Source organism: Trachurus japonicus, chromosome 17 (assembly GCF_045865225.1).
Source record: "Trachurus japonicus isolate A0001 chromosome 17, Traja_1.0".
NCBI classification, from domain to species: domain Eukaryota; kingdom Metazoa; phylum Chordata; class Actinopteri; order Carangiformes; family Carangidae; genus Trachurus; species Trachurus japonicus.
Window position 1 is genome coordinate 37,249,317 of NC_140923.1, and position 26,038 is coordinate 37,275,354.

The 26,038-nt window shown below is 41.5% G+C and overlaps 2 protein-coding genes across 2 annotated transcripts in view; one reads left to right on the forward strand and one right to left on the reverse strand.

The window, feature by feature from the left end:
• Positions 1 to 105: 105 nt before the first annotated feature.
• Positions 106 to 9,899, reverse strand: nmnat3 (nicotinamide nucleotide adenylyltransferase 3). The gene is made up of 5 exons (XM_085805884.1): positions 9,843 to 9,899; positions 8,273 to 8,418; positions 5,588 to 5,771; positions 3,854 to 3,939; positions 106 to 2,180 (listed from the first exon to the last, which is right to left on the reverse strand). The coding sequence occupies exons 2-5, from the start codon at positions 8,382 to 8,384 to the stop codon at positions 1,765 to 1,767; spliced, it is 798 nt and encodes a 265-aa protein (XP_085662010.1). The 5' UTR covers positions 8,385 to 8,418; positions 9,843 to 9,899; the 3' UTR covers positions 106 to 1,764.
• Positions 9,900 to 12,677: 2,778 nt separating this feature from the next.
• Positions 12,678 to 26,038, forward strand: part of clstn2a (calsyntenin 2a) — a 179,857-nt gene continuing 166,496 nt past the window's right edge. The window contains exon 1 of the mRNA XM_085805895.1: positions 12,678 to 12,892. Coding sequence (XP_085662021.1) covers positions 12,820 to 12,892 — 73 coding nt within the window. The 5' untranslated portion in view covers positions 12,678 to 12,819. The remainder of the gene's footprint in view (positions 12,893 to 26,038) is intronic.

Consider the following 26,038-nt stretch of genomic DNA (forward strand, 5'->3'; position numbering starts at 1 on the left):
CCCCAACACGCTCTCCCTGCATGTATGCTGCAAACATGCATACATAATATAGAACACACTTGCATGCTTTATGTTGGAGAATGCTTACTCTGCCTTTGTAGGATTATAATAGAATGAATACACTTCCTGTTATTTAGTGACACAGACTCACTTGTGTGTTATTCCACGTGTGGGAGATTTGGCCTGGTTCTGTTGTATAAGATGACGCCCGCTTTAATCATGTTTAGATCAGGATTATAGAGCCATCAATCAGAATAATGGAGTAAACTCACACAGAGATCTGTTAAATCATTGATCGGCCTGTCATTTGGCAGAACACATACAGCAAACGGTGTGGACACCACGCACTGTACAAAGGAAAAGCTAAATTACCTGGTCTTAATTATCCAACAGTAATAATTAAACGCACCACAATAGGTCTGTCACATCTTTTGTCTCGCCTAAATAACTCAATTAATTTGATAATCTCTCTTTTTTGGGCCAGCTGCAGCCAACCCACCGTCTCAATCCTTTACTGGCTGGAACACAAACAAAGACACACACACACATACACATCTTTCAAAGGATGCCAGTCAGTATCAGTGGCACAGTGGTGCTTTCAGCCATTGGCCTCAGTGAGAAAACACCTCCTGTAGCTGAGCAACTGTCAGGATTACTTTAAATCCTTTGGTGGAAAAAAATACCAGCCTGCAGACACACAGTGTGTGGATGATAATGGGGAAACTGAATAGATCCGCAGTGAATGGCTGTTGGGATGCCGCTGCATCGCAAAGACACCCTCAATGATCTTCACACGAGAAGAAATCCATAACAGGATAAAGTTTATACTTAACAATTTAAAAGTTACACATGGTGGCATCCTAGTGCTGTAGTGGTTAAAATGCACCAAGAGATGACACAGAAAACTCAAAACATACACGGCGGTGACCACCTTCATTGGTATTTGGATCTTCAGATATATTGAAGATAAGATTTTTTTTGTGGCATGTCTTGTCTTTTATGAGAATATTATTTGACCTGGTCTGATATTTCAATCGATTTTATTCGTTCACGCTGTTCAGTCTCTACTTCTTTTTCTATCTTAATGTGAGACCTTGCCAGTCGGTCTCTAAAGCTCGTTGAACTGAAAGCGTTAACAATGGAAACTCTCTCATTTCATTCCAGAAAGTTTCATGTGTTTAACTTTTATAAATACAATAATGATGTCAATAAACCAACCTTGGCAGCGTGGGTTGGTAATTTTAAAAGCTTTCTTTCTAAGTAGGATTTATGGTGAGCAGTTAGAGGGACTTTGACTTATGACCTTGTTATGCCTGGTTTATAATGTTATATATATTTAAACAGCAACAACAAGAGAAAAGAAACAAGTGAGACAGAAATACTTAATATAGAATATATATGATTTACTTAAGTCAAACCAACTGCAGTGATGGTGCAATGAAAAACTACAAAGAATAGAAAACTATTTGCAGACAAATCTTCAGTCTCACAGTGGAGCAAACATGGGGCTCGTGTTTGCAACACTTGATGCGTATGAATCACAAGACAAGCACGACACTGTGTAGATGCTTCCCCACCGAAAACGAGTGATGCCTGGAAAACACTTTGAGGCCAAATGTGTGTCTTTGCAGACATCTGTAGGGCTGCGCAAACCTCTTCCGCTCTGAAGACCGAGCAAACAGAGCGAGGAGCACTGATCTGTGAGTGAATTCTCTGTTTTGAGGAATCCCCACTGTTGAGCTCAGTGCTGCGGCAGTCTGTCAATCAGTCATCCAGACTGTTCACTGGCTGCTGCGCCTGCTTGGTCAGAGGCCTCAGCAACTGGCCCTTATTTCTTCTCTCGCTGTCGTCTGTGTAGAGGTTGTGCTGGTGAATATATTCTATCACGGAGTCTGGGATCAGGTATTTCACGCTCAGGCCCCGTCTCAGAGCCCGCCGCACCTCTGTGGCGCTCGTCTCGTTCCTCACCCATTCCCTGACCAGGAAAATGTTCTGTCGGTGGCGGGAGAGCGTGTCCGACGCGTGCACGGCCCGCTCCGGCTGCAGGCCGCCCCGGCTGACGCAGACGAGGCCGAAGCGCCCGACCACCTCCTCCACGTGCTCATCCTGCCACAAGCCTGGGATCTTGAATGTGTCAAGGAAATCAGCTCCACACAGGAGCTTCAGCTGGGGAGGGGGCCCTGAAGGGAGAGGCACAATGTGATACTGAGGAGAGGAGGGAGTCAAAAACTCCACACCCCTACATTTAGAGGTTTGTCATGCATTCAGATGCCAGAGTCTGAATATAAAACACATCTATGATTCATTCTCCTTTATAAGAGTTTGATGCCTGTTGATATAAATAATGCTTTATCAAACTAACAGAGAACAAGCCTTAACTCAGACCCTTGAATCCTTTGTTTTAGCCTCATAAGGTTTTCACTCCATATTCTGTTTTTACTCTGAGCAGTTATGATGGCAGTGACATAATCCTCAAGTGGTGCTCATTTTGAAAAGGCTGAAATAATCCAGTTAGCCTTTGCCAACTGGCTGGTCCGTAATCAAGCTAAAAAAAAAGGGGAATCCAGTACTATGTGACTGAAGTGTCTCCTCAAAGAGCACTGACACGAAGAGCAATATTCAACACCTGCAGTCTTTGTAATTTGCAGAACAGAACTTAAAAACTGTTTTACTGGGTCCACAAATCACACAACTTAGATTTTCATGGTGCTGGGTACCAAGGATAATCAGAACAACAGAAATGATTCTTTCCATAAAACCTCAAACTGAACCCTGTGAACTTGTGTTTAGTAAACTCTGCAAAAATGAGCTATAAAGGCAACCAAAATAGCAAGAAAACCTTTTTTTCCCGCAAGAATGTCAATCTTTGCAAACATAATACATATTTTATTTGCTTCTCTCTGATGAGATCTCAGGGCTATTCCTGCACATAGTTCTATTTTTCATGTCGTGTTTTTGCAGGCTTGGGTTACAACAGGGCCCAAACAGATATCCCTGTAAATGATTTTGATAAATCAAAGATAATCCATGAAAATGTTCCTGAATACTGACTGGATAGCTTCCAGTTATACAACCATCTCATAAACTTGCTCGCGCACACACACAGTCTTAAAAGTATTAGAAGTATTAACCACTGTTGGTCAGAGCCACGGTGCACCGTTAGGCTCCTGCTTTGCATGTGTTAAGCACAGCCACATTATGTGGGATTGATGCAAATCCTTAGCTCTACCTCTGTCAGAGGACGTGTGATACAAGTAATCAGCTGGAAAAAAAAAACTTTTATCAAGCACTGTGTGCTGTGCATTGGCAGAACATTGTTATTATACAGACGCTAATGTCAGCCATGCTAGTGGGTGTTTGAGGCCGTTCTTAGGTTCTTTAATGCACTAATGTCAACATGCTAACAAGCTCACAATGACAATGTAAACGTGCTGCCGTTTAGTAGGTGCTATATTTGCCATGTACACAATCTAAGTTTAGCCTGCTAGCATTTGCTAATTAGTGCTTAACACATGGCACAGCTGAGGCTGATGGGAGTTTGTATTTGATCATATGCCAAAGTGCTGACTAAGTCAAAATGTTGACCTACTGGTGGTGCTAGATAAAAAGTGAGGAGATCACCAAGGGCACTGTGATTCATATTTGATGAAACTTGGATGCATGAACAATATGTTATGCCCAACAGATGTTTAGATATTTCAGTCTGGTGCAAAGTGATGAACTATGCACCAACCAACCAACCAGCACTGCATCTCTAAAAAAGAGAGGAATTAACAGCCAGTTCAAATAAATGAAAAACTAATCTAAAATGTGTGAAAATAGAAAGTGGCTCCAAGCAATTAAAGGTTCTTACTTGAGAGGGAGGTGGTGTTATCGCTGGAGCTGTTGTGCATTCCTGTGCTTTGCTCATACTCCGTGAGAACACGCCCATAGTGATACCTGCCCGAGAACCGGAGAGAAAGACAGACTGAGAATTTATTTCTTTAATCTTATCCACCAACACACAGAATTTTTCTTCGATGTTGTATCATTCCATGTGCAGTGTATCATTGCTTTTATGTGTATTCATTTGTTATTTCACATTCTCTTTTTATGCAACATGATTTTTTTAGTGTAACCATCCCAATAATGTTTTATTAACCTGAAGTGAATAAGAAAGAAAGAGTCACAGAGGAACCTTTAAAGAAGATGAATGAAAAACTTCACTGTTTTCAAGTAAAGCTTCTTAAAAGTTGTTCTAGAACATTTGCGTGTGTGCGCGTTCGTGCGTGTGTGCGTGTGTGGGAGCGAGATGACGTGTGACGTGGGCCTGGTCATAGTCCTGGGACAACAGGCCACTTCATGCCTTGATCTGCACCCCTGTTGCGCAAACACAGCTTAGAGACGACCAAGTGAGGGGAGGGTCACTAATAAGGGGATTTATGAGAAATGAGGAGGGGCTGGGGGGAGTGAAATGGGAGAAACACTTCTAAAATGAGCCCAAATGTCAATGTGTGCCTATAAATAAATGCAACTTACTGAACTCAAACGCGCAGTATGTGTGTGTAATATAGTGCAAGGTACATTTTTATCATCAGATGATTAATTCCCTTTCGTGACATCTGCTCAATAACCACCAAAAATCCTTTATTCACATCTTCTCATTGCGAATGCAGCACCACTGCCTGCCTCTCTTCACCCATATTCATGTCCCAGACAGCTTTTTTGCAGCTACACTGGTCCCACTTGGCCCATGAATTTAACAGCCCGTGCCTCTGATTTCACCCCATGAAAAACCCAGACCTGCTGCAAGTCCAGTCTAGTCTGGGGGCCCTCAGGAGACTATAACCTGTAATTTAGGCTCAGGGAGCCTGGCAAACACTCTGTTACATAAACAGTTGAAGTTGGCATCAACAGTGGCTGATAGAGAAGCAGAAAAGGAGTGTACATCAACCTGAACTCTGCTGGTGCTGTGGTAAAAAGTAGGGCGTGTCAGAAAAGACTAAATATTAATTTTTATCTCACAGCCTGTCACGGATGAAGGAAGATCCAACAGGAGACAGTGGAGGCTAATGGAAATGTACAGGAGCTACTCAGTAATGCTGTGCTATAAACTTGTACTGAATATGTTCGACCTTGTCATGATAGACGTTTTTCTTTATGCGCTGTAAAGATCTTCCATGTCATGCTGCAAATACAGTAATGTGAGGTTTAGGGAACATCAAGGGAGCTTAAATGAGTCAATTCAGAAATGAGAGATGAAGAAAAGGGGCAGCGGTTGATATTAGTGTCCCAATAGTTTGGCTAAATGTAGCCTCACAATATTTGCTCACCCAAAGTAATTGTGTTTTGTCTGTACTCTGTAAAGAGGACAGGTTTGTGGTGAGATTAACCACTGAAGTGGACTGAATTATGCAGTGAAGGGAAAGGGAATATCTGACTGCAGCTACTTGTGTAATGGAGGTTGTAACAATCAGTGAGATGCTTTAACAACAGGTGACAGTGAAGAAGAGAGCGAATGCTGGCCTCCTCCGACCCCTGGGACCGTTCCTCTTTAAACGCAACAGCGCAATTTGAACTTCAGTGTGGCAATAAACATCTTTTATACCTCATAGTGGCCACCGTCTCCGTCCAGTCTGGCTGCTGGCTCTCCCATTCATCAACCCTGACCCAGTTGGAGCTCTGGAGTGCCAGTTTTGCCATAGCAGTGCGGTGCTTAGCCAGTACCAGGCCTTGCTTTCCATAGCCGTCGCTAACTGGAGACACGATGCCACCCACCACCTGGTACTGGCCTGAAGGGAGAGAAGATTAATATAGTTTTTCTGGGTCACGACAGCCGATACAGAAATGGAATATAAATCAGCAGATAGAATTATCTCTCAAATGTGCTGATTAATGTTATTGCTGCTTTTTCAGATTTTCGCATTTGCGGACAAAGGCTATGAGCGATCTTCATTACACAAGGCGATGAACCCGCCTGATTGTGACTTTATGTATCAAACTTTATCATTTCTTACAGTCTATACTGTGTAATTGGTTTTAAGGAGTTGGAAACTGCTTGAAGCAAAGAGTTAGACAACAATTCTTGATATGGCAACACAGAAGCAAAAGCTAACTGTGCTCATTTAAGCATTTACAAAAAGACTCCTAACTGTTGTCTTTACAACTGCAGCCCAAACTTTCAGCAAGAGGAAAATGAAAACAGCTCCTGTGTGCAGCTTACACTTATTTCTAATGATCACCCTCAAACAGGTCAGCTGATGTCTTATAGGTAAGGGGTCAAAGGGAATCTGTAAGAGCATTATTTATGGTCCTGCTCACAGAAATGCTGCATCGACTCATAAAGCATCTTAGAGTGTGAGAGCTGACTCAGGACCAGCATAACTCCTTAAGATAAAATGATGTCGTTATGACCATGTGACCTGGTCAGTGCACTCATTCAGAGCAGCTTCAGGACGTAGATCAGGATGTAGGGTTTATGTAAGGAGACTGACACGGGTGTTACATGGGACTGTGTGGAGGATCATATGAGGACACACTAAGCCTGGAGTGACTGAGCCTTTTTATTCAAGGAACACCAAGGATATGGTTATTATCACTATGTATTTTTGTTTATACTCAATAAAATGAAAGTTTGCTTTTTATGTAATGCTTTTGTGTTATATACGTCACACGAATGTGGAGTGATTAAAGCTGCAATGATCACTATTTTGACCACTAGGGGGCAGAACATCTCCACAACAGGTTGAGTTCTCTTATCGTCTCGTAAATAAACAATAAGGAAAACGTTAGCATTTACTTCATGTTGTGCTTTGTGTAAACAAATTCCAACATTAACTCTCATTGATTTCCAAGAATCCTAGAGACAACTGCATGCATCTATGATCTTTTACAGGAGCTGCTTTCACCCTGAGATTCACATACAGGTGACAAATTAAGGGGAAAAATCTAAATAAATGTGTGGCAAGTCCTACTGAATGCAGATGCTTCCACAGCTGCAATGCATGGTACAATTAAGCAGTTTACTCCAAGTCATTCTCTGCAGCATCATGTGTAAAAATGCTGAGCAGACCCAGATGATTCTAATTTCTTTGTCATCATGGCAGGAGAAAAAGATGTGAGTGACTTTGAAAGAGGGTTCATGGCTGGGGCATTGATGGCAAAGCTTCAGTCATCACAAAGACTGCTCAAAAGACAGGTGTTTCCATAGGAACAGTGACTACAGCTACATCTGCATTAAAGCAGATATCAGTGGAATGTTTTTGTTAATATAAGTCCTAAATAGTCCTATTTTCCGTCAGCAATCACTTACATGAAGTATTTCAGCCTAAACACGAGTCTCTCCGTCACTCTGCTCTGCTGTAACCCGAGGAGAAAATTTTCCTTGTGGGATACAAGTGTTATCCAATGAGGGGAGAGAACGGCATGAAGGGCTGTGTGTGCAGCCAAGGGATGCGCGTGAATGTGGTGACGTAGCACGAGGACCAATTGATGCCTGACAAGGGCGGGGGCTGCTAACTCATGGTGCGTTCAAGGAAACTCGTACTTTGTGTTTTTCCTTCCTGTGAAGTCATACCAGTTCGATCTGGTACGAGTTCACGGGTCGGAAGTTACGAGTGGCCGTTATAGGGAACTTTCACAGACAACAGGACGGTAAAAACACGAGCTACGGGTTACCTGGAACGCTACCAAGTCGTAGTTGTGACTTGAAGCTGTAACTTACGGTTTCAAAAGCCTGCCTTGAACACAGCATTAGCCGAAACGGCCGTGCCGATGATATCTGCTTTAAGATCTATGGAAAACGACATCAGGAGATATGGTTTGGGGCTTGATAACCATTTTGCTAGTTTGGGATGATGTCTCACTCTTATAACATTTCTATTCTGATGGGAGTGGTCTCTAGACGGGGACAATGCTCCCATTTATCAGACACTGAGTTTGAAAAGGATGAAAATGACCATAACTTACTGAATCATATGCCGTGGGATTCATAGTGAACCCAATGGGAAATTTTATATCAGTATGTTATACACTCTCCTCTATCATCATAAAACATTAAATGAGGGGATGTGTTTTGGAGGAATGGTCTTCATCCCTCCTGTAGCTTTTAGAGAAGCAATGCCAAGGTGAAGTGAAGCTGTTCTGGTGGCAGAGGGTATCCCAATATCTTATTGAGACACTTTTTGTTGTTTTTTCCCTTTAATTTGTCACATACATAATTTTTCAAAATGACTATGTCATGTTTTTTTTTTCATCCTAAATACATAAAGCATTTGGGATGTTCAAATCTGACCTGTGCTGTGCAAGTGGTCTCTGGCCAGCTCAAACAGCCTCATGTGCTGGTTAGTGATGGGATTAAAGGAACCGCAGGCTAATAAGACTAGTGGAACACAGCGGTTGGCCATTTTGGTTTATCCTCTCACACCATGGTCAAAGAACCTTGAAGGAAAGCAGAAGGAAGTGTTGTTAACACAGTGGAAATACTGACGATAAACAACCCTCAATAACCCATTCGTCTTTTGGTGGAAGTTTGTATCCCAAAGCATCTTACAATATATGAGTATCTGTATAGGTGGCTCTAGTGAGAGGTAAACCCATGGTGCCGCCATTTGCTGTCCATTTATCTCCAAAGACATCCAATGTACTTACCATTGTCAAGAAAAAATGTGGTGGCATTTTCCTGAGTTAGACACTGGAGAACGATTATTTACGTGTGTGTTTATAAGGAGCCTGGAGGGAAATTAACACCAGCCACAGTTCAGCCGATGGTACACATTTATTAAACAGAAAGCTGACTCAACCAGCCGCTCTGGCAGGTATCCAGTCAACATTAGAAATAAATCAAATAAACTGTTGGTTAGCTTTCAGTTCCCTGCAAGTAAAAATATTTACATAACAGCCTCCTGACATGTTTTCACCAAGTAACCATCAAATATGATGTTTTCATTCTGTTTTCATGCTGTTTGCCTTCTTGCTGTGAAGGACAGTGCAACTGAGGGACCTTCAGATAGCACTTCAAAAATCAGCTCAGGAAGCCGCTTTCTCTGGCGAGCATCCATCATCGCTCGTGGCAACAGGAGGCAAGCAACACCAACCACAACACCAACTCAAGCTTGAAGCAGACGGAGGAGCAGCTGCTCAGCACATGAGGAAGGGGAGAAGGAAGGAGCAGGCGGCCCCCTCTCGAGGGCTTCCTGTCTCCTGAGTGTGGAGGGTCTGCACCACAGAGTCTGGGCTGCAAAGCCAAGTTTCAGACAGACAGACAGACAGACCCATCTCCTTTGATCTTTGCAAGTGACGAACCATGCAACTCATCCTATGTGACAGTGTCTTGTCTATTACATGTAGCTACTGCATCTGATCGGGATTCCTGTTGGATTTTACAGTGTTTGTATTTGATTTATTCAGATTATGCAGACAATAAACAAAATTGCATTGACAAGAAGAGCCCACAGGCTTCTATGTTTGGACAATAATGGACGCAGTGCTGCCTCCGTGTGTTCATGTCTCTTTAAATCAAGTGTTTGTTGGTGCAGACTTGTGTAGTGACAGGTGCATGTTATCACTCTTTCTTTAGCCTGAAGCCCACACGTTGGCCTTACGCTATTGGACGTAGCCTACACATTACTGTTGCTACGGTTTCTATCAGCTGTTACAGTTCATTACCAGTCAGAGGACGCCGTTCATGTTAAGTTAACACTGAACACTTGACAACGAGCAAGCGGCTAACATGAATTAGCGTGGCTAATACAACTACGACATACACATGCTGTTTAGATGAAGTTGAGATGTAGCACATTCACACGTTCATGTTATGAGACACGTGACGATTCGAGGTAAAAAATTATAATTGTTATTATTACCTTCGCATTGCTGCTGATAGGTCAGTGGTGTCACACTATCTCCGCTCCGTGGATCTACGGAGCTGCAGGTCGATGGTTCCGCGGTGAGAGGCTGTGCTCTGGCTGAAGAGCGACCCCCGATGGAGGAAGAGGAGTGTGACTCAAGCGATGGAGCTCTCCATGGTACTGAATTACACTGTACAACCTGCTGATACTATAGGAATATTAATAGTGACACAGAGAGGAGGTGATGATGCACATCCTTGCTATTAGCTATGTGTGACACCTGTATGAAATATTCCAATAAGCTCAAAATACATTCTTTAGGGGGATAGCTAATGTCTTCCCAGAACAGAAGAAACCTGCTATAGTCATAAGTTGACCTTTACAGTGATCTACCTTCACACACCTACATGCTCCGCGTGACCTTTCATTCCATTGTTGTTAACTGCTTGTCAGATGAAAAGGAGAAGCTTTGTCAAACACTAATTGACTGTCTGTAGTGCAGCCGGCAACTGATTTCCAAATGACTGTATAGCAAATGGCTTTTCCGATGACTATGCTTTGTTGCACAGGAAAAAGAATAACTATAAAATGACGTGAAAGTTCATATAGATGTGATGGCATTTCAGAGGCTTTAGGAGAAAAAGTCTGCTTTGTGTAATGAGGACAGTTATGGCCACGCAGAAACTGCATCTGCCAGCATCAAGAACAAGCCGATGACATTCTTAGCTACTGTAATTAACTTCATTCAATAGTGAAGTGAATATTTGAATTTTCATAGTTAAACCCAACAATGAACTGTGGATTACAGATTGATTTTTACATGTGAAATCTTCATTAGAGCGCTCCTTTTGTGTGCATGTGTGCCTGTTTATGTGTGTGAGGAAACAAACTGACAAATACCATTATATTTCTCAGCTGAAACTTGTTATTCATACGGCTGCTCAGTCTGTACCAGTTTAAATCCACAATTGCCTTTCATACCAGCAGAGAACAGTTTGTCTTAAACAATAACCCGTGTAGCAACACCAGAACCTATGGAGACAGACAGCAAAAGAGCTCCAAGATTAATTTTCTGTGGATGGAAGAACATTTTTTATTTTGGATTGTATTGGAGGTAATACCACGATAACACGAAGAACAACATCATATTTAATCTGGCGGGTAATTTTGAGGTTTAAAAGTAAATTCTGGGAAAAATAAAAAATTCTTATGGTTGAGGACCCTCTGCCTTAATAAATGAAGAAAATAGTTAATGTGATGAATAATTTAACCATCTTAAACTGTTTGGACTTGCTGGCGAATACTGGAAAAAGTAGCTACCACAGTGAATGACTAATTGTGGGCCCTGAGCGGTTACTTAAGGACCTGGCCAAAGGTAGAGGGACAAAGGGTGTTCATTACACCATAGCTCCCTTGTGTCTCCTTTGCTGCCACTTTCCATGGAAACAGCCAATTGGGAGTATGTGTGTGTGTGTAAGTGACTGCGTGTGCATGTAAATGTGGTCCTGCATGTGTTTGTCTGCTTATGCTTGTGTGTGTGTGTGTGTGTGTGCGCATGCATGTGCTCTATCTTTGCTATCCTCTTAACTCACTTGAGGTCTGCCTGCTCTCTCTAATCCCCAGAACACACACCCACACTCAACAGAGGAAGAAACATGGGGGAATAATTGAAGAACATACGGCCGTTAGAGAAAAACAGTGATTCTGCCACAGGGTGAAAACTGAAAGACTCAAATCTGTGAGGGGGAGTATAGCAGCGCTGTTCGAGCTCTTGTTAGGATACAGCTGGAAACACATCATAGCATAGCAGCTGCTCATTCGATTATGAAAGGAATATTGCTGTAAGAACGTTCAAAAATCCACTGCTCCTGTTACTCTATAATTAAATTTTTACATTTCCCAAATGTAGCCTAACTTACACAGGCAATTAATTGAGGGTAACAGCAAATAAACTACTTTGAGGACACACGTGAGTTGCTGACTAATTTGAACACGCTATGTAAAAGGCCAGGAGGTGGACATCATCCGGTCTAACAAGTATTATGAGCAAATGTCAAGCAAATGTTAGTGTGAGGGAGAATTTACAATGGTTGCAGTCCACCTGGGGCCTTGGTATGGAAACAGAAATGTATAAAAAATAAGGGATCAAAAGAGAGTCAACAGTATAGAGTCTGTGATTTAAAAGCTGTTTCATGTGCAGAACTTCAATCACGGGAGAATTATCATTCCCTCTGTGCTCAAAGCGTTGTTATCCCATAGCTCCCATAATAATCAGTGGTAAGTGATGTGGTAAGCTTTGGGTGTCCTACCTCACAGTAGCTTGGGGTTAATTAAACTGAATGAATTACTGTAGTCATATTCATGTAGAGGAATGCAATCACTGGCAGCATTTTCAGTTGCAGCAATCCTTTCCCGGGGTGTCAAAATTAATCCCTCTCCCTTTTGTAACATCAAACTACCAACACATTCGCTCTCATCCCAGATAGATCCCCTGCCTACATCCCCTTTTGCCCATCACTTGTTCCTTCCCTTTTATTACACCAAGCTTGCCAATTAAAGCCAAGTAATGCGCGCACAGGATGCTTTTGTTCTTCAATATAAAAGTGTACAATTTCCCAGGAATGTGTTTCGGAGCAGCCACAATATGTAAAACATGTATCTAAAAGTAATTTCCTTAGTGGTGCTAATGCAGCCGGATTATGGAACCCTTATGTGCTGTTATTTCACATTAAAAGTCGATGGAGTTTTATTTTGAAAAGTATTAGCAGGAACTGAAGTTTTATTAACGCCGTCTTAACGTCATTCTCTACCGATCTCTCTCTCTCTCTCTCTCTCTCTCTCTCTCTCCTCACAGTATCCAGTGACTGTCTCTCGACCTGCCCACAACCCCTCGCGCGCCCGGCCAGCTGAGAAGATCCTCGCGCCAGGGAGGTGATCCAGGATTTGAGAAGAGCAGAGGACGCGAGGACATCACCCACGAAGCTCGACCACCATGCAGACTCTCGGGGTCCCTTTTCTGCTGTTTTGGCTTATTTGGGGCCATTCATGCGCTGTCGGCGGAAAAGGTAGGCACATGAAAAGAGGAAAAGATGAGAGAGAGAGAAGAAAGAAAAAAAAAATCAAGTTGGCTTCGAAATGTTTGTCTGTTTTTTCCGTGGTTGAGTTGCGCAAGTTGGCGAGGAGAGCGCTAACAGTCTGTCCGACAACTTCAGTGTTTCTTTTGGCTGTTTTAAGCGAAGTTCTGCTGAATAGTTCATGAATTGATATGTTTTTATTTCGGGGGAACTGTTTACCAACTGCACGCATGTAGCCTAATGGCAGAGCGGCCAATTATCGGCACAGGTGTTTAGTTTGGGGCGAAGTTACGGCTTTGTTTTACTAGTTAGTAGCCTACGTCGGCAATGAATTAGGTGTTTCCATTGTGTGTGTGTGTTATGTTTGTCATTTTAATTGATAGAATACTGTAAAACACAATTTTCATAGTGTTTTCAATTGATATATTAGCCTACATGAAACAATTAAAAGTAGGAACGAGGAAATAAAACTAATAGGCTACTATATTTTCGGTCATTTAGCATAAAAAACGTATTAGATTGATCATTGATTATAATTTTTATTTTGGCTAATGATTTCAAGTCTGATGACAAGTCTCAGTCTCATTCTAACTTAGCCTACTTAACATGCTAGGGACTCATGCGCTAGACATGTAGCCTATGTATGTAGTCTGTATGTAGCCTATGTAGCCTATGTCAACGTTATTAAAGGGGTTAGTGGGGAAACTCCTCTCTCCGTGGATCCCTTACATGCTGTTTGCTTTTGAAGTGATTAGCACCATAAACACGACATTTATTGAGTCTATCAGTGGTTACGTCTCTGGCCATGATTAGCTGGTTGGCCAGTGATCTGAAGATGATTTCTGTCTTTGATAATCGATTAGTGCTCGGGGAGGGCAGCCATGGTCAGGGCGTTGCATTCAATCATATCCTCACTCTGTGATATATCCTTCTCTCCCTCTCTCTCTCTCTCCCTCACACACACATAATCAAACACACACACACAGACTGGTGTTGCCTGTGAAGGGCAGCGGTGGTTTACAGTGGTATTAATTGGGTCTCTGGAGTCAGAGTGCTGGGCTGACTGGCTGTCTACACTCAACCAAACATTATCATTATTTTCCCTGTTTTTAAAAGACCTCCATATGGCCAGGAGCCAGAGGCAAGGCTAACTAGGTTTAGATTAACTCTAGTTTCCCTCAGAGGCTTAAATGACTCATTCAGTTTTCAAAGGTGAAATGATGTGTAGACTGCTTTGTTTGTTATATATGTTCACAGCTGGTATTAGCTGTGCAATGGCTGAATTGGCTTTAACTCAGAAAAAAACACCCAATGTTATTCCCAAGATTTCAAAAGACCTGGTATTGTTATGTAAAGCCATTTTCTCTTAATGTTTGAAAAGGAATAGATCAAGGCCGCTGTGCTGGCTGGATGTTGCCGTGCTGCATTAGAGGGACGCAGAGAGGGCGTTATTTGTTATTTGTGTGTGTGTGTAGATTTTGTGTTTACAAGCTCCACAAGCTCAGCAGAATACAGTATACATGAGACAAAGGCTCGCTGATGAACACCTTCACAGAAGTTAAGAAGTCAGGAAATAGACCACAGCAGATGAATGCCAAAGCACACACAAGACTGAGAGGATTTGAGGGGCGCCGAAAGAGAGAGAACAGGGGGAAAAAAAAAAAGAATCGAAAACAAGATCAGATTTATGGGTGTCTTTTCAACAGAGCCGTCTAGCTGCATTATCCTCGCCGGAACATAAATCGTGAAAGCGATGTGGAACGCAGAAGCATAACTCAGGTTTTCCTCTTCTGTGCAATGACTGGTGAAACAATGTCTGGCAGGAACTGCTCTGCCCGTCCTGAAGTTGTTTTCCTCTTTACTGTCATTCATGCCCTTTCTATTCTTTTTCCTTCCTCTATCTTCTCACTGCTGTTTTTCTCTCCCGCTCTCTCTTTCTGTCTCTCTTTCTTCCCTCATCTCTGCATCACTCTTCGCGGCTCTGCTCTGTTGAGCTGATGGCATTCAGAGGGCAAATGTCAGAGAGAGAAAGAAGTGTTTCGTCATTCTGCCTCTCACTTCATATGGCAGGCTTGAACAGTCATCAGTCTGATTTCCAGAGTTGCTGCGTGCCGTCTCTCCAAAGCCATGGATTCAATTCCAAAGTTTTATTGTCTTAAGTGAGGTGTATAAATGGTGAAGTAGTTTTTTTTTTTTCTGTCTTATTTCTCCTTTTCTCATCTGGGATTGTCAAATTCTTACTCAATCCTAGGTACTTCTCCACAGTTAACCGTAACCTGCCCTGCTTTTTTCTTTCTCCACCACTGCTCTTGCTTTCCTTCACCTCTCCACCTCTGCCCTTCTGCCTTCTTGGCAATGCTCAGTTTTTGTTTTCTAATAGCTTGCCAACGAGAAGATATTATGTGTTACAAAAAAGGAGAAAAGAGAAAGAGAGAGAGTGTGTGTGACTTGTGATAGTGGGCCATTGTGTTGAAATAGACTGATTACCCTTGTGGTTTGTACTGGCATTTATATGTGTGTGGAGGAATGTCAGGTCTGTGTGCTGCTGGAAGTATATGCAAATGAAGGCAGATATGCAAATGAACGTCCTAATTTGGATGTTAATTACTCAGCACGGCTAATTATAATATGTCTGATGAGGCGTAAGGTGGAGGAGAGGAGTGAAATGCAAGAGCTGCCATGGCATGATGTATGTGTGGTGATGAGAGACCGAGTGTTTGTTGTGTGTTGTGTGTGTGTCTGTGCGTTTGTGTTTAGGGCTGTGCCTGCGCCACTATAACACCAGCTGCTCCAATGGCCCCAGTGGGGCTCTCTGGTCAGCACTGCTCAATATGTGGTGGATAAACATTGCATGCAGTGCTGACTTCTGAGAGACACTCACTCTCTTCCCGCTGCTCTCTGACTAATGTGTGCACAGTGCACACACACATTCACACACTACCCTTTAAAACTATCCTAGTAAACACTTTTATAAATTTCTTTATAAAGATGCAATATTCTCCCCTTGACGCTCTGCCAGGTGGCCATTTGTGGGTAAATGAGTGACATGGTGCTGTGGAAAGAGTGAGTGAGAGAGGAGGAATGGTACTGTAATGGGAGTGGAAAGAGGCAAAACATGGGACTTATCGTATTATAAACCTTATACAATGTGTATGGCATATAAATAATTTTATGATTGCTTTTTTTCCATCTTATTTTATCATTTTTTCATGATATCCTTATAATATCCCTGATTTATGAGATGTCAATAGTTAGAGAAATGGACGGAGAGAATTGACCAACTTGAACGTGCTATGAAGTAAATTCAGCATTAACCATGGATAACAATCTGGCTTAACTGAACCTAGCACTGACCATACTCAGTAACCTGCACTTCGAGGCCGGTCAGCAGCTCTCTCATTTAGTCCTGGGTTTTATTACCTCTCCAGCTCTGTGTGTGTGCTAATGTGAAAGAGAATGAAAGACATTACAGGGTTTAGTCTTCATCTCCAAGCATCACCACCATCAGGAAGCCCGCTGGATTAAAGAATAATTGTTCAACTAAAGTGGAGCAACAAAACGTATAAGATACTTATGCTATAATATATTTATTAAACATGGTGATTGTCAGTCCAGGGTCAGCTGATGGTGTCGCCAAGCAACACAAAGTATTGTAGCCCTTTAGGCAAATGCTACTAATGATGGATATTAAAATTGACAGTTAAAATCTCAGTCCAGTTCTCCCTGAAGAACAGAAAAGCTGTATGCAACTTTGTGTGATTTTATATTGATGCAACACAATACAATAGGTTGTTGCACCACAAACTGCATTTTTATTTACATCTGCCCCGAGCTAGATCACATGCTCATATGAGCATGATCATTTTCTCTGGCAGAGTAATCTTAATCATATCCTGTAGTGTCTGATGTGCCATTATATTTAGATCTTGTAGTGTATGCAGTGTTGAGATTATCAAGAAGATAATCTGCCAAACTTTTGTGCGTCGAGTCTGATTTGAACATCAGCTAGGACGTTTAAAGTCTCCCGTAGTCTGAGCTTGGCTGAAGAATATATCAGGATGCCCAGGGGAAGCGTAACTTAATTCATCATATCTCTGTTGTGATTAAAAAATGAGTTGGAAGTGTTACAGAAGCTGTGGGTCATGGAGCAGTCAGCTCTTCAGCAGTAACATCTCTGTTTGTCTCTTGGCCAGCACTTTTTCTCTTACACTTTTGCATCTCATTTGTAATACATTCAGATACTTTTGGACTCACTTAGCTTGTGTTCTAGCTCCTTTCCTTAGTTTAATATCTGCATTTCCACTGTGCATAATTACTGACAGAAAGTAGTAGCTTTCCTTCGCCTGCTGTCAGGGAAAAGACAGAAACAAATAAGAAGAAGTGGATTTTCTGCTTTTTTAAAGACAGGAACAACTGCACTGTTAAATATTTACCAGACATGATAGCATTCGGTTGGCATTGTTTTTATTTTGTGATTGTGATTGTGTGTGTGTGTGTTTGTGTGTGTGTTTGTGTATGTGTGATAATGCTAAAATGTGGTTCTGGAGACATCTACTGTAGTGGGAACAACCACGGAAGCCGTTTTGAGTATTTTGTATTTGTGGACAGATGGATGATGATGAAATCTAGATGAAGTCCAGCTTGACGACAGGTGTGGTCCAACCTGTGAATACTGAGAATAAGCGAGGATGTGGTGAACATGCTGACAATGTGTTGTGGTTCGGGCGACCAGAAAAAAACATTTTGTTTATGAATCCTGTAATATAGTTTGTTTGGTTGGATGATTTCTGTAACACTGAATGTTACTGATTTTTCTGGACATTCAGCGTTTGACGTTGTAGAGGATTTTGGCACTGGTTGCGTGTCTTCATATTAAAGCAGAAGTAAGCGGAATGTTCGCGAAATAACCGTTAGTCGAGCAGCCGCCATTACTGCGGTGACAGCTCCCAGTCAGGCAGCGATAGGTTCTGTGCGTGAAGCGGGCATTTGAATGCAAGCGCCAAGAAGTGGACCTTTTCTCTTCTGTAAATATGTCTAGGAAGGCTGGGAGGACATGTGCCATCCTCGACTGCTCTATTATCAGCAAAACACAGCCCCTTACTTCAGGAGAGTGTCCGTGTTTAGACCGTAACGTTACGTACAGCATGGCAGCAGCAGCAGCAGCAGCAGCAGCTGCTGCCAGCGACGCAGTCACAGCTGACCTGTACAACCTGGCTACTCTCCCTTCTCACCGTTACCTTCACATTGTGGTAAAAGTGGATGGTCTGTGAATGTCTCACTGATCCCTTCAATATGATGTGATCATGGTCGTCTAAAAGCCGGTGTAAAATATGTCCGACCCATCCGGAGCTCAGGTCATTTTGACCATAAATCGGAGACCTGTAATTGACGTTTTAGTTTTTTCTGATCATCGGAGGCCAGCTGATCAATAAAATATTCTTGAATATCTAAAACAAAGCACAAGTTGTTGTTTTTATTCATGTAGCCTGTCCACATGATTAGCCTATATATCCCGCTGCTGGCTTGCTAACATCAGCACGCATAATGTACCGGTATGTTATATTGTTTATGATACAGTCTCTTATCTCCCTGTTACTCTAATCTTTCCTGCTAACCGCTCAAACAAATGATTAGTTCCTAAATTAATATTGGTATTCATATACCTTAATCAGTTACTGGGGGGCACTAAACATCACAAATGCAGCCTATTTATGATGCTGTCATAGAGAATCAGTTTACTATGACTGACACATGTCACCGCAGCAATGGCGGCGCCGCAAGATGGCGGCATACACAAATCACTCGCCGAATTTGTGTATAAGTCTTAAATAGTTATATCTTCCGACGGCAATCACTTACATAGAGTGTTTGGTCCGAAACACGGGTCTGTCAGTCCCTCTGCTCTGCTCTGAGCCGAGGAGAAAACTTTCCGTGTCCTACAACCTTTATCCAATGAGGAGAGAGAACGGCATGCAGGGCTGTGTGTGCAGCCAAGGGACGCCGTGAATGTGGTGACGTAGGGACGAGGACCAATAGATCCATGACGAGGACGGGGACTGCTAACTCCATCGGCTGACAAGCAGTTAGCCAAAACGACCGGTTCGCTTACTTCTGCTTTAATATAAAATCTAATAAAATGACAACACGCCTCATTTGTGAAGGATTTTTGTGGCTCAGTGACATAGCCTCCATTCATTTTCTTCATTTTGTAATGTATGAATACTGTTGCTTCAGGTCCAAGATCTTATATCTAATATTATTTTTTACCAAAGAGGCTCAGTGACTCAGTGGTTTAGATTTAGTAAGGCTGACCGATTCATCTTTATTTCATCATATCAACAAGCACGATAAACACATCGCAAAGGTTGCCTGAAATGTAATCACTTCACACATTCACCTCATACCTGTAACGTAATAACAACAATGGCAGACCTTCATCAGGTCCCTAGGAATACTGCAACTGAAAAGCGTCCACATACAGTAGCATCCATCAGCATTTGTTCTGGCACGACTTCTCGTGTTTGGTCGACTTAGAACGTTTGGAGTTTGTTTACAGTGCATGATCTTTCCACTCTTTCCTATTTTCAAACATTCTGGCATATGTACTTCGACGTATCAGAAAAACGCAGGCACTGTATGGCTGATATGCACACCTGAATATTTGCTTATTTATCGCAAGTGATATCGTCATCGCCATATTGAACAGTGTCATTGCACATTGAACAGTTTAAAGTAGTGTCAGCAGTGAGTACAGATCCCAGGGCACCTAAGGAGGACGTTCAACGGCTCGGAACTTCTGATGATTTGTATTAGTGTAATATTGTCTCTTAAAGTGAGATATTATTTCAGCCCTCAGATAAGAATGCAAAACTGCGAATATTTAAAATGGCATCTTCTCAGTTAGTGTTCGGTTGACTAGAGCAATGTTCAACAGCAACTTACGGACTTAGGCACTGTGCTCCGACTGTGTCCCACGCGCTGGTGTCATTGAAGTGTTATCTATTGTCTCTATGCACACAGGCCTAGCAATCCTTTATTAAACAATAGACCGCAGTCTGTTGTGACTTGTGATAAAGCCTCAAGTTATGAAGACATGCACCGCTGCGCACTGTTTTAATTATAATTCCAATACAAACTTATTAGCCTGCTGTGTATTTGTACACCTAATAAAATGTGTTAACATTGCAGTGTGTGTTCAGTTCCAACCGAATATAATACAGGAAACACACGCTGCAAAAACACACACGCGTGCACACAAAGCTCTTTTCATGTTACCCCCGAACTCGATTGAGTCATCTCCTTCATCTCCCTTTCAAGTTGTCCTGTGTGGGTCTCTTGTATAGTCACTCCAAAGCCTGACTATACGCTTTGAAATGGCTTTTATATTAGTTTTTTTTTTATTGCTTCTGATTCCCTCCTGAAAGAGCCTTGTATTTTCCATCGTGAGATATGATTCTAGAGATGTTTTACAGGTTTGGGCGAATATTGGAGAGGTGGGCTACAAAGTGAAACTACACAGTGTAACATCACAGGTGCTGTGGCAAGTCATGCCAAAAGAAAGTCTTCTAAGTCTTCTAATACTTTTCCTACAAGGCGACTCAGTGTGTGACTGAAAAAGAAATAATTTTTAAGACAACAAAGGCATACCTTGAGAGGACACAGTACATGACCCTTTACGTGTGTGACAAAGAGACAAGGAAAACAGGGTTTGTGAGGTTTGGAGGCATGTCTGTGTGGCATACAGGGCCGTTAATTGGATTTACCCACTTGTTTATGGGTATGTGTTGTTGTGTAAACAGTATGTGCACTTTGCTTGTATCTTTAGATTCCCATCATCAGTTTATTGGATTTCTGTGTGTTTTTCAGCTGAATTGGCATTCATGTTGCCGGAGAAGTCGGTGGAACACGGAAGCGTCGGAGCTCCCATGCTTGGTAGTAGTTGCAGTGAGCCGCTAATCCTCGCCGTATAATCACACCGTCAGTATTTCTCTCCCGTTTCCGACCCGGACCCCAAAATGCATTCATCCTCCATCCACATCTCCTGTGTCACCGCTGTTGCCGCCCTGAATCCCGGCATCCTCCTGGAGCAGATTCCCTGTCAGACAGACAGACAGACAGACAGACTGACTCCTTTTGTTGATTGTGTTGATTGTGTGGTGCTGGTTTTTATTATATGAGGGATACACAGTGAAGTTTGTTGCCTTTGTGTGGTTTTTGATGTGTGTGTTTGAAAATTGTGTGTTGGGTTATGTAATTTAAAAAGGGGAAAAATATCAAATATCAAATACCCGACCGACCGACGGTGTCAGGAGAGACACGTGGCTGGCATCCCAAAGGTAACCCCCCCAACACTCGCTCACACACAGGAGATGTAACATTACCCATCCCTAGACAATATTGTTTATTTGTGTGGGGTCACTGGGGGTCTGGAGTCAAAGAGATGTAACAAACAGTTTGATTTAAGAAGACTATGATGAAAATAAAAATATTTCTCTCCCCCTGTTTTACAGCAGAAAAACATAAAAGTAAAAATTACATAAAATGGCTTGTATTAATTTAAAATAAATCTATATGTCTCCTTCCATGTTGAAAGAGAACTTGTGAGTGAGTGGGGCCACGTTTGCAGGCAGATGCAGAGTGAGAGTGGGGGCGGGGTGTGAGAGAGCACAGATGCAAATATTGGCACGGCTTTATGGAAGACATACAGTGGGTTATGTAACGCAACATCAAACTATAGTGATGCATCATGTCTGGTAAAGAAATGTGGAAATTTCTAAGATCCAGTAATTTTTCCTCCAAACACTGAGACTGACATTTTTGTCAATATCTCAGGAAATAATTCATGGATTTTGACATGAAAAAAATCAATTATGTTGTTGAGATCTAACACTTTCACGGTTTGGTGCAGATCCAGATGTTAATTTGCATCTCACAGCCATGTGGGATTGTTTAGCCTTGGCAGAGGAACACACTTTTTTCAGCGCCTCTGTAGTTATGACATCATTGAGAGAACTGTAATGTTGGGTAACTGCCTATTGGTGAATGTAACCGTCCGTAATGATCATGTAGCTCCTCAGGAACTGAAGCTATCACTTTGTCTTATTCTGACAATCAAACTGTCACAACACATAAGATTAAGCGGGCTGTCTGCAATTGGAACAGCATCATAATCAGCAGCTCTGCTCACTTAACTCAAGTCTCTGCAAATAAATGAAAAAGCACAGTAAAATACAGCTCTAACATCCATCTGTAATATTGTGTATAAAAATCTAATGAAAGTAATAATGTTAAGCAAGCTGCCTCTGTTCATTTTCATTTACTATATCTATTTATTTTCATTGAAATATGTTGGTGTGTTTCAACTCGGAAGCTCACAGAGTCAGCTAACAGTCCAGCAAATCATGTATTTATTCAGCTTCATCTTCTCAGTTCAAATTTCATCCGACAAAAGGATTTTTAAAAAACATATAATAAAACACAGCAGACAACAGAGCCACCAGTACATTTACAAAACGCTTGGAGACATGACACTTCTTCTATAGCGACAATGGCACATACTGACAGGTCTCAGGAACTGGGCAGTGAAGTGCTGATGTGACCACTAGTCTGCAGTCGGATGATCAGTTCATCTTCAAAAATGCCCAAACACATTTCCAAAAAAACATTTAAACTTAATGAATTTATATGATAGGAATTGAAAAGTGCAATTTATTTCATTTTTCTTCCTCTGAGTTGCTGCTGATGTTACCATTTGGTGCAGAATGCATTCTTTCACCAATGTATCCTTGATAAAACGAGCAACACCACCTCTGGATATTTGATCTGTACTTTGGTAGAATTTGGCTTGTACTTGTGCTGAGACTGATATTTCACATTTCACAAGCAAGGGAAAGAGCACAGATTGAGAACAGCTACAGATAACACCTGTTTAGTTGATTGTCATCCTTGGATTCATGGCTTTCTATAAAAATATGGGTTACTTAAAACTGACATATATTTTTCAATTAGATTATTAAGAGAATGGATTAATAATATTTTGGCATACTATGCTTTTTATACCATATATGGTTATTTTTGTATGTGCTATTTAGATGAGTTGATCAGACAAATCACTATTTGTTTTCCTTCATTCATTCAGTATAAAACCAACCTCCCTTTTCTCAAAATATGTTCATCCGTCTGGTGAGCTGAGTGATTCGTAGGTGCAACCTCTCTGCATGCATGTGCAGACTCATGCACGATGTGTACCTGAAGCTACTCGCTGCTCAAGAAGAAAGGGATCACAGCAGGGAGCGTATCCTCAACAAGAAAGGGTTTAATTGTCATGAATCGTCTGTCAGTAGAGTTATCTCTGTTTCTCTCTGTGTATCTTCCCGTTTCTTCATCTGTGATTCACCCTCTATCATCCCACCTGTGTGTCATTGACTTTGCCTCGCTATTCTTTCCCCTCCTGGCAGCAGAACATACGTTTGTTTGTGAATATCCCTGTTTCTCCTCTCAGATCACGTTCATATTTTCATCTTCCCCTCCCTTTGTAAAGCTGCATGCATTTGAGTCATTGAGACATTCCTGTGTCCAAAATCTCTGTGTGTGTGTGCGCATGTGTCTTTGTGTGTTTTTGACCAAAATCCATCTTAGCAACTTATCATGTCCCAAAAAGCCCACTTGAGGCACCTGCTAATTAGGTGGTTTATGACCATGGATTTACATGTATAACATGATGTTATGTTGTAAAGTAATGAATATATTACAGGTAAATTAAAAGGAGAGTTGTTTTCTTGCCTAAAAACAGATCATATATTTAAAAAAAATTTTTTTTTTTTTTTTTTTCAAAACAACCTAGGCAGAATTTCTATTTAACTCTGTTTTCCTAATTTCCTAATTTAATTTTCTCCTGAAAATGATGTTCTCTTTGATGGAGTAGCAAAGGAATATATTTTCTTTGATTAAAGTCTTGTCATGTGCCTGACATACTTAATGAATCCACACTGAAGTTGGCAAAGTGTTAAAGTTATGAAATAAATAATCATATGCCGCAATGAGTAATGGGCAGTATTTCTTTTGAAATATTCTTGTGTGGAGATGTTTGTTATTAAATTAAAAATGATGGTCAGAGACCAGTGGGAATAAGAAAAACTGGTTTATTTTATACTATTTCTAAACTGCTGGGTCCGTAAGCACAAAAAGCTGTCCTTCTTCATCTTTCTTCATTTGTGTTGTGTCTTCTTTCTTTAGTGCTCTTCACCTTGCCCTTGCTCCTCAGTTGTCATTATACGAAATATAAAGGCACATGAAAAAACACTCTCTAGTTTAAAGGAAGACATCGATAATTTGGTCTGGCTGCAGAAGTTGAACACACAAATGTCATGTCCATTAACAAGTGACTTCTCTCCACATAACAAGTACATGCATTATAGTCCCAGATCCATGCTTATTTATCCACTTAGTACCAAGCAAATAAGACTCTGTTGTGGTTAATCACCTGCACAAATATTGACTTTTCCAAGTACCCAGTAACCATAACAGGAAGTGCTCTCCAGAGACTTAATGACCTAATTCATTATCCATAGTTTTTCAAAAGCTTCAGAACACTCAATTTTTCTGCTTTTCATTTGGACTGCAGTAGTGAAAACCTTCAATTGAAAGTTAAACTGCTCAGGGTGAAAATAGTGTTCAGGGAAAAATGCTGTAAATTATATAATGTCATGAAAAACAAGCATTTTCATGGATTAGGACACTGGTTTACGTCAGCTTTCTTGCAGCATTGAAAATATAAAGTTGTGAAAATTAGTACAATCAATTTCCACAGGTGCCCCAACTTTTATTAATGACTTATACAAACTGTGTTGTTTCACTCTCATTGCATTAGGTGCATTATTAGGACACCACTGCACTGGAGAATGGTGAGAATTGGTCAGTTGTCCATCCTACAAGAAGATGTTGATACAAAACATTAGAAGACGAGAACCAGACAGTGGCTTGATTGAAGAGCAGCACTGTCTCCAGACTTGAGTCAAATTTGATTTAATTGAGCATTTGAGATTTCATGATTCATTATTTGTTTGCTTTCATCTCTATAATCTATTGGCTGTGTGTTTTAATTTCAGAAACACTGAAATTTCAGTTATTAGTGGATGAATTATGGTGTTTTCAAACTTTGGAGCAGTAGTGTTATTTGTTTTGTGTGTGTACACACATGAGAGATGAAGTGTGGGCATAGGGCTTATGAGGCCATTTACACTGTATTCCCACGAAGCGACTACACGCAATTGTGAGTCACCTAGCACACTGCCTGTTTCCCTGATCCATAAATTTGGATGCGTCAGAACAGAACCTCTATTTCTGTTTTGTAATTTACTCCCCCGCTTCTATTTGTTTTTTCCCATTTGCCGTGTTTTTGATGTATGGTCTGTTGTTGCCCTCAGACTCACTTGCTCCTCCTCCTCTATACACTCTTCCTATAGGCTCGTCTGACCTCTCAGCTCAAACTTGTCTGCTGAGGTCACTCTGCTGTTAGTTTTCCTCTAAGCTGTTTAACTCACACTCACACAAACACCTTGCTTTTCTTTCTTTTCTCTCCACAATACCTCCCTTTTTCTGTCTTTGTCCCCGAGGACTGAGCAGTACTTTACCATCCAGCGCTCTTGTGTCAGCACAACCACATTTCCCATCAAGTTCACGTCACAAGAGATGAGTTTTAATTTTTACTTACTCTGGTGTAATGACATTTTCTGTTTATTTTATTCATAGTCCACAGATTTTGCTATTACAACTCTGTTCTCTGTCAGCAAAAAATCCTATTAATCTTTCTGCAGGTTCAGCATTGTTTTTGCGCAGCCTGATAATGGTGCTTACCCGGGTTTTTCGAGCTCATTATCGTTAATCGATTGACATTTGTCATCCCAGACGCAAAATGAAACATCCCTTTTATCACTGGCTTTGTGCATTCACATGTATAAAATCTCACTCCAGCTTCCATGCACACTGTATGTGACAATGACTTACTTTATCTGAGGTGATATTGCTCCTACGAGGTGGCAGGGGAAGGCTGAAAGGATGGTGTTGCAGTTGTCAGCAAACCGTGTTCAGACTTGTTACTGTTTGGTTTGCAGTGTGTGTGTGTGTGTTTGATAACTA

Excerpts from the sequence above, each read along its gene's own strand:
- nmnat3 (XM_085805884.1), bottom strand. The coding sequence starts at position 8,384 with ATGGCCAACCGCTGTGTTCCACTAGTCTTATTAGCCTGCGGTTCCTTT. Across the intron at positions 3,940-5,587 it reads GAGACGGTGGCCACTATGAG|GTATCACTATGGGCGTGTTC; the intron begins GTATAAAAGATG and ends GTTCTCGGGCAG. Across the intron at positions 2,181-3,853 it reads TAACACCACCTCCCTCTCAA|GGCCCCCTCCCCAGCTGAAG; the intron begins GTAAGAACCTTT and ends CTCTCCCTTCAG.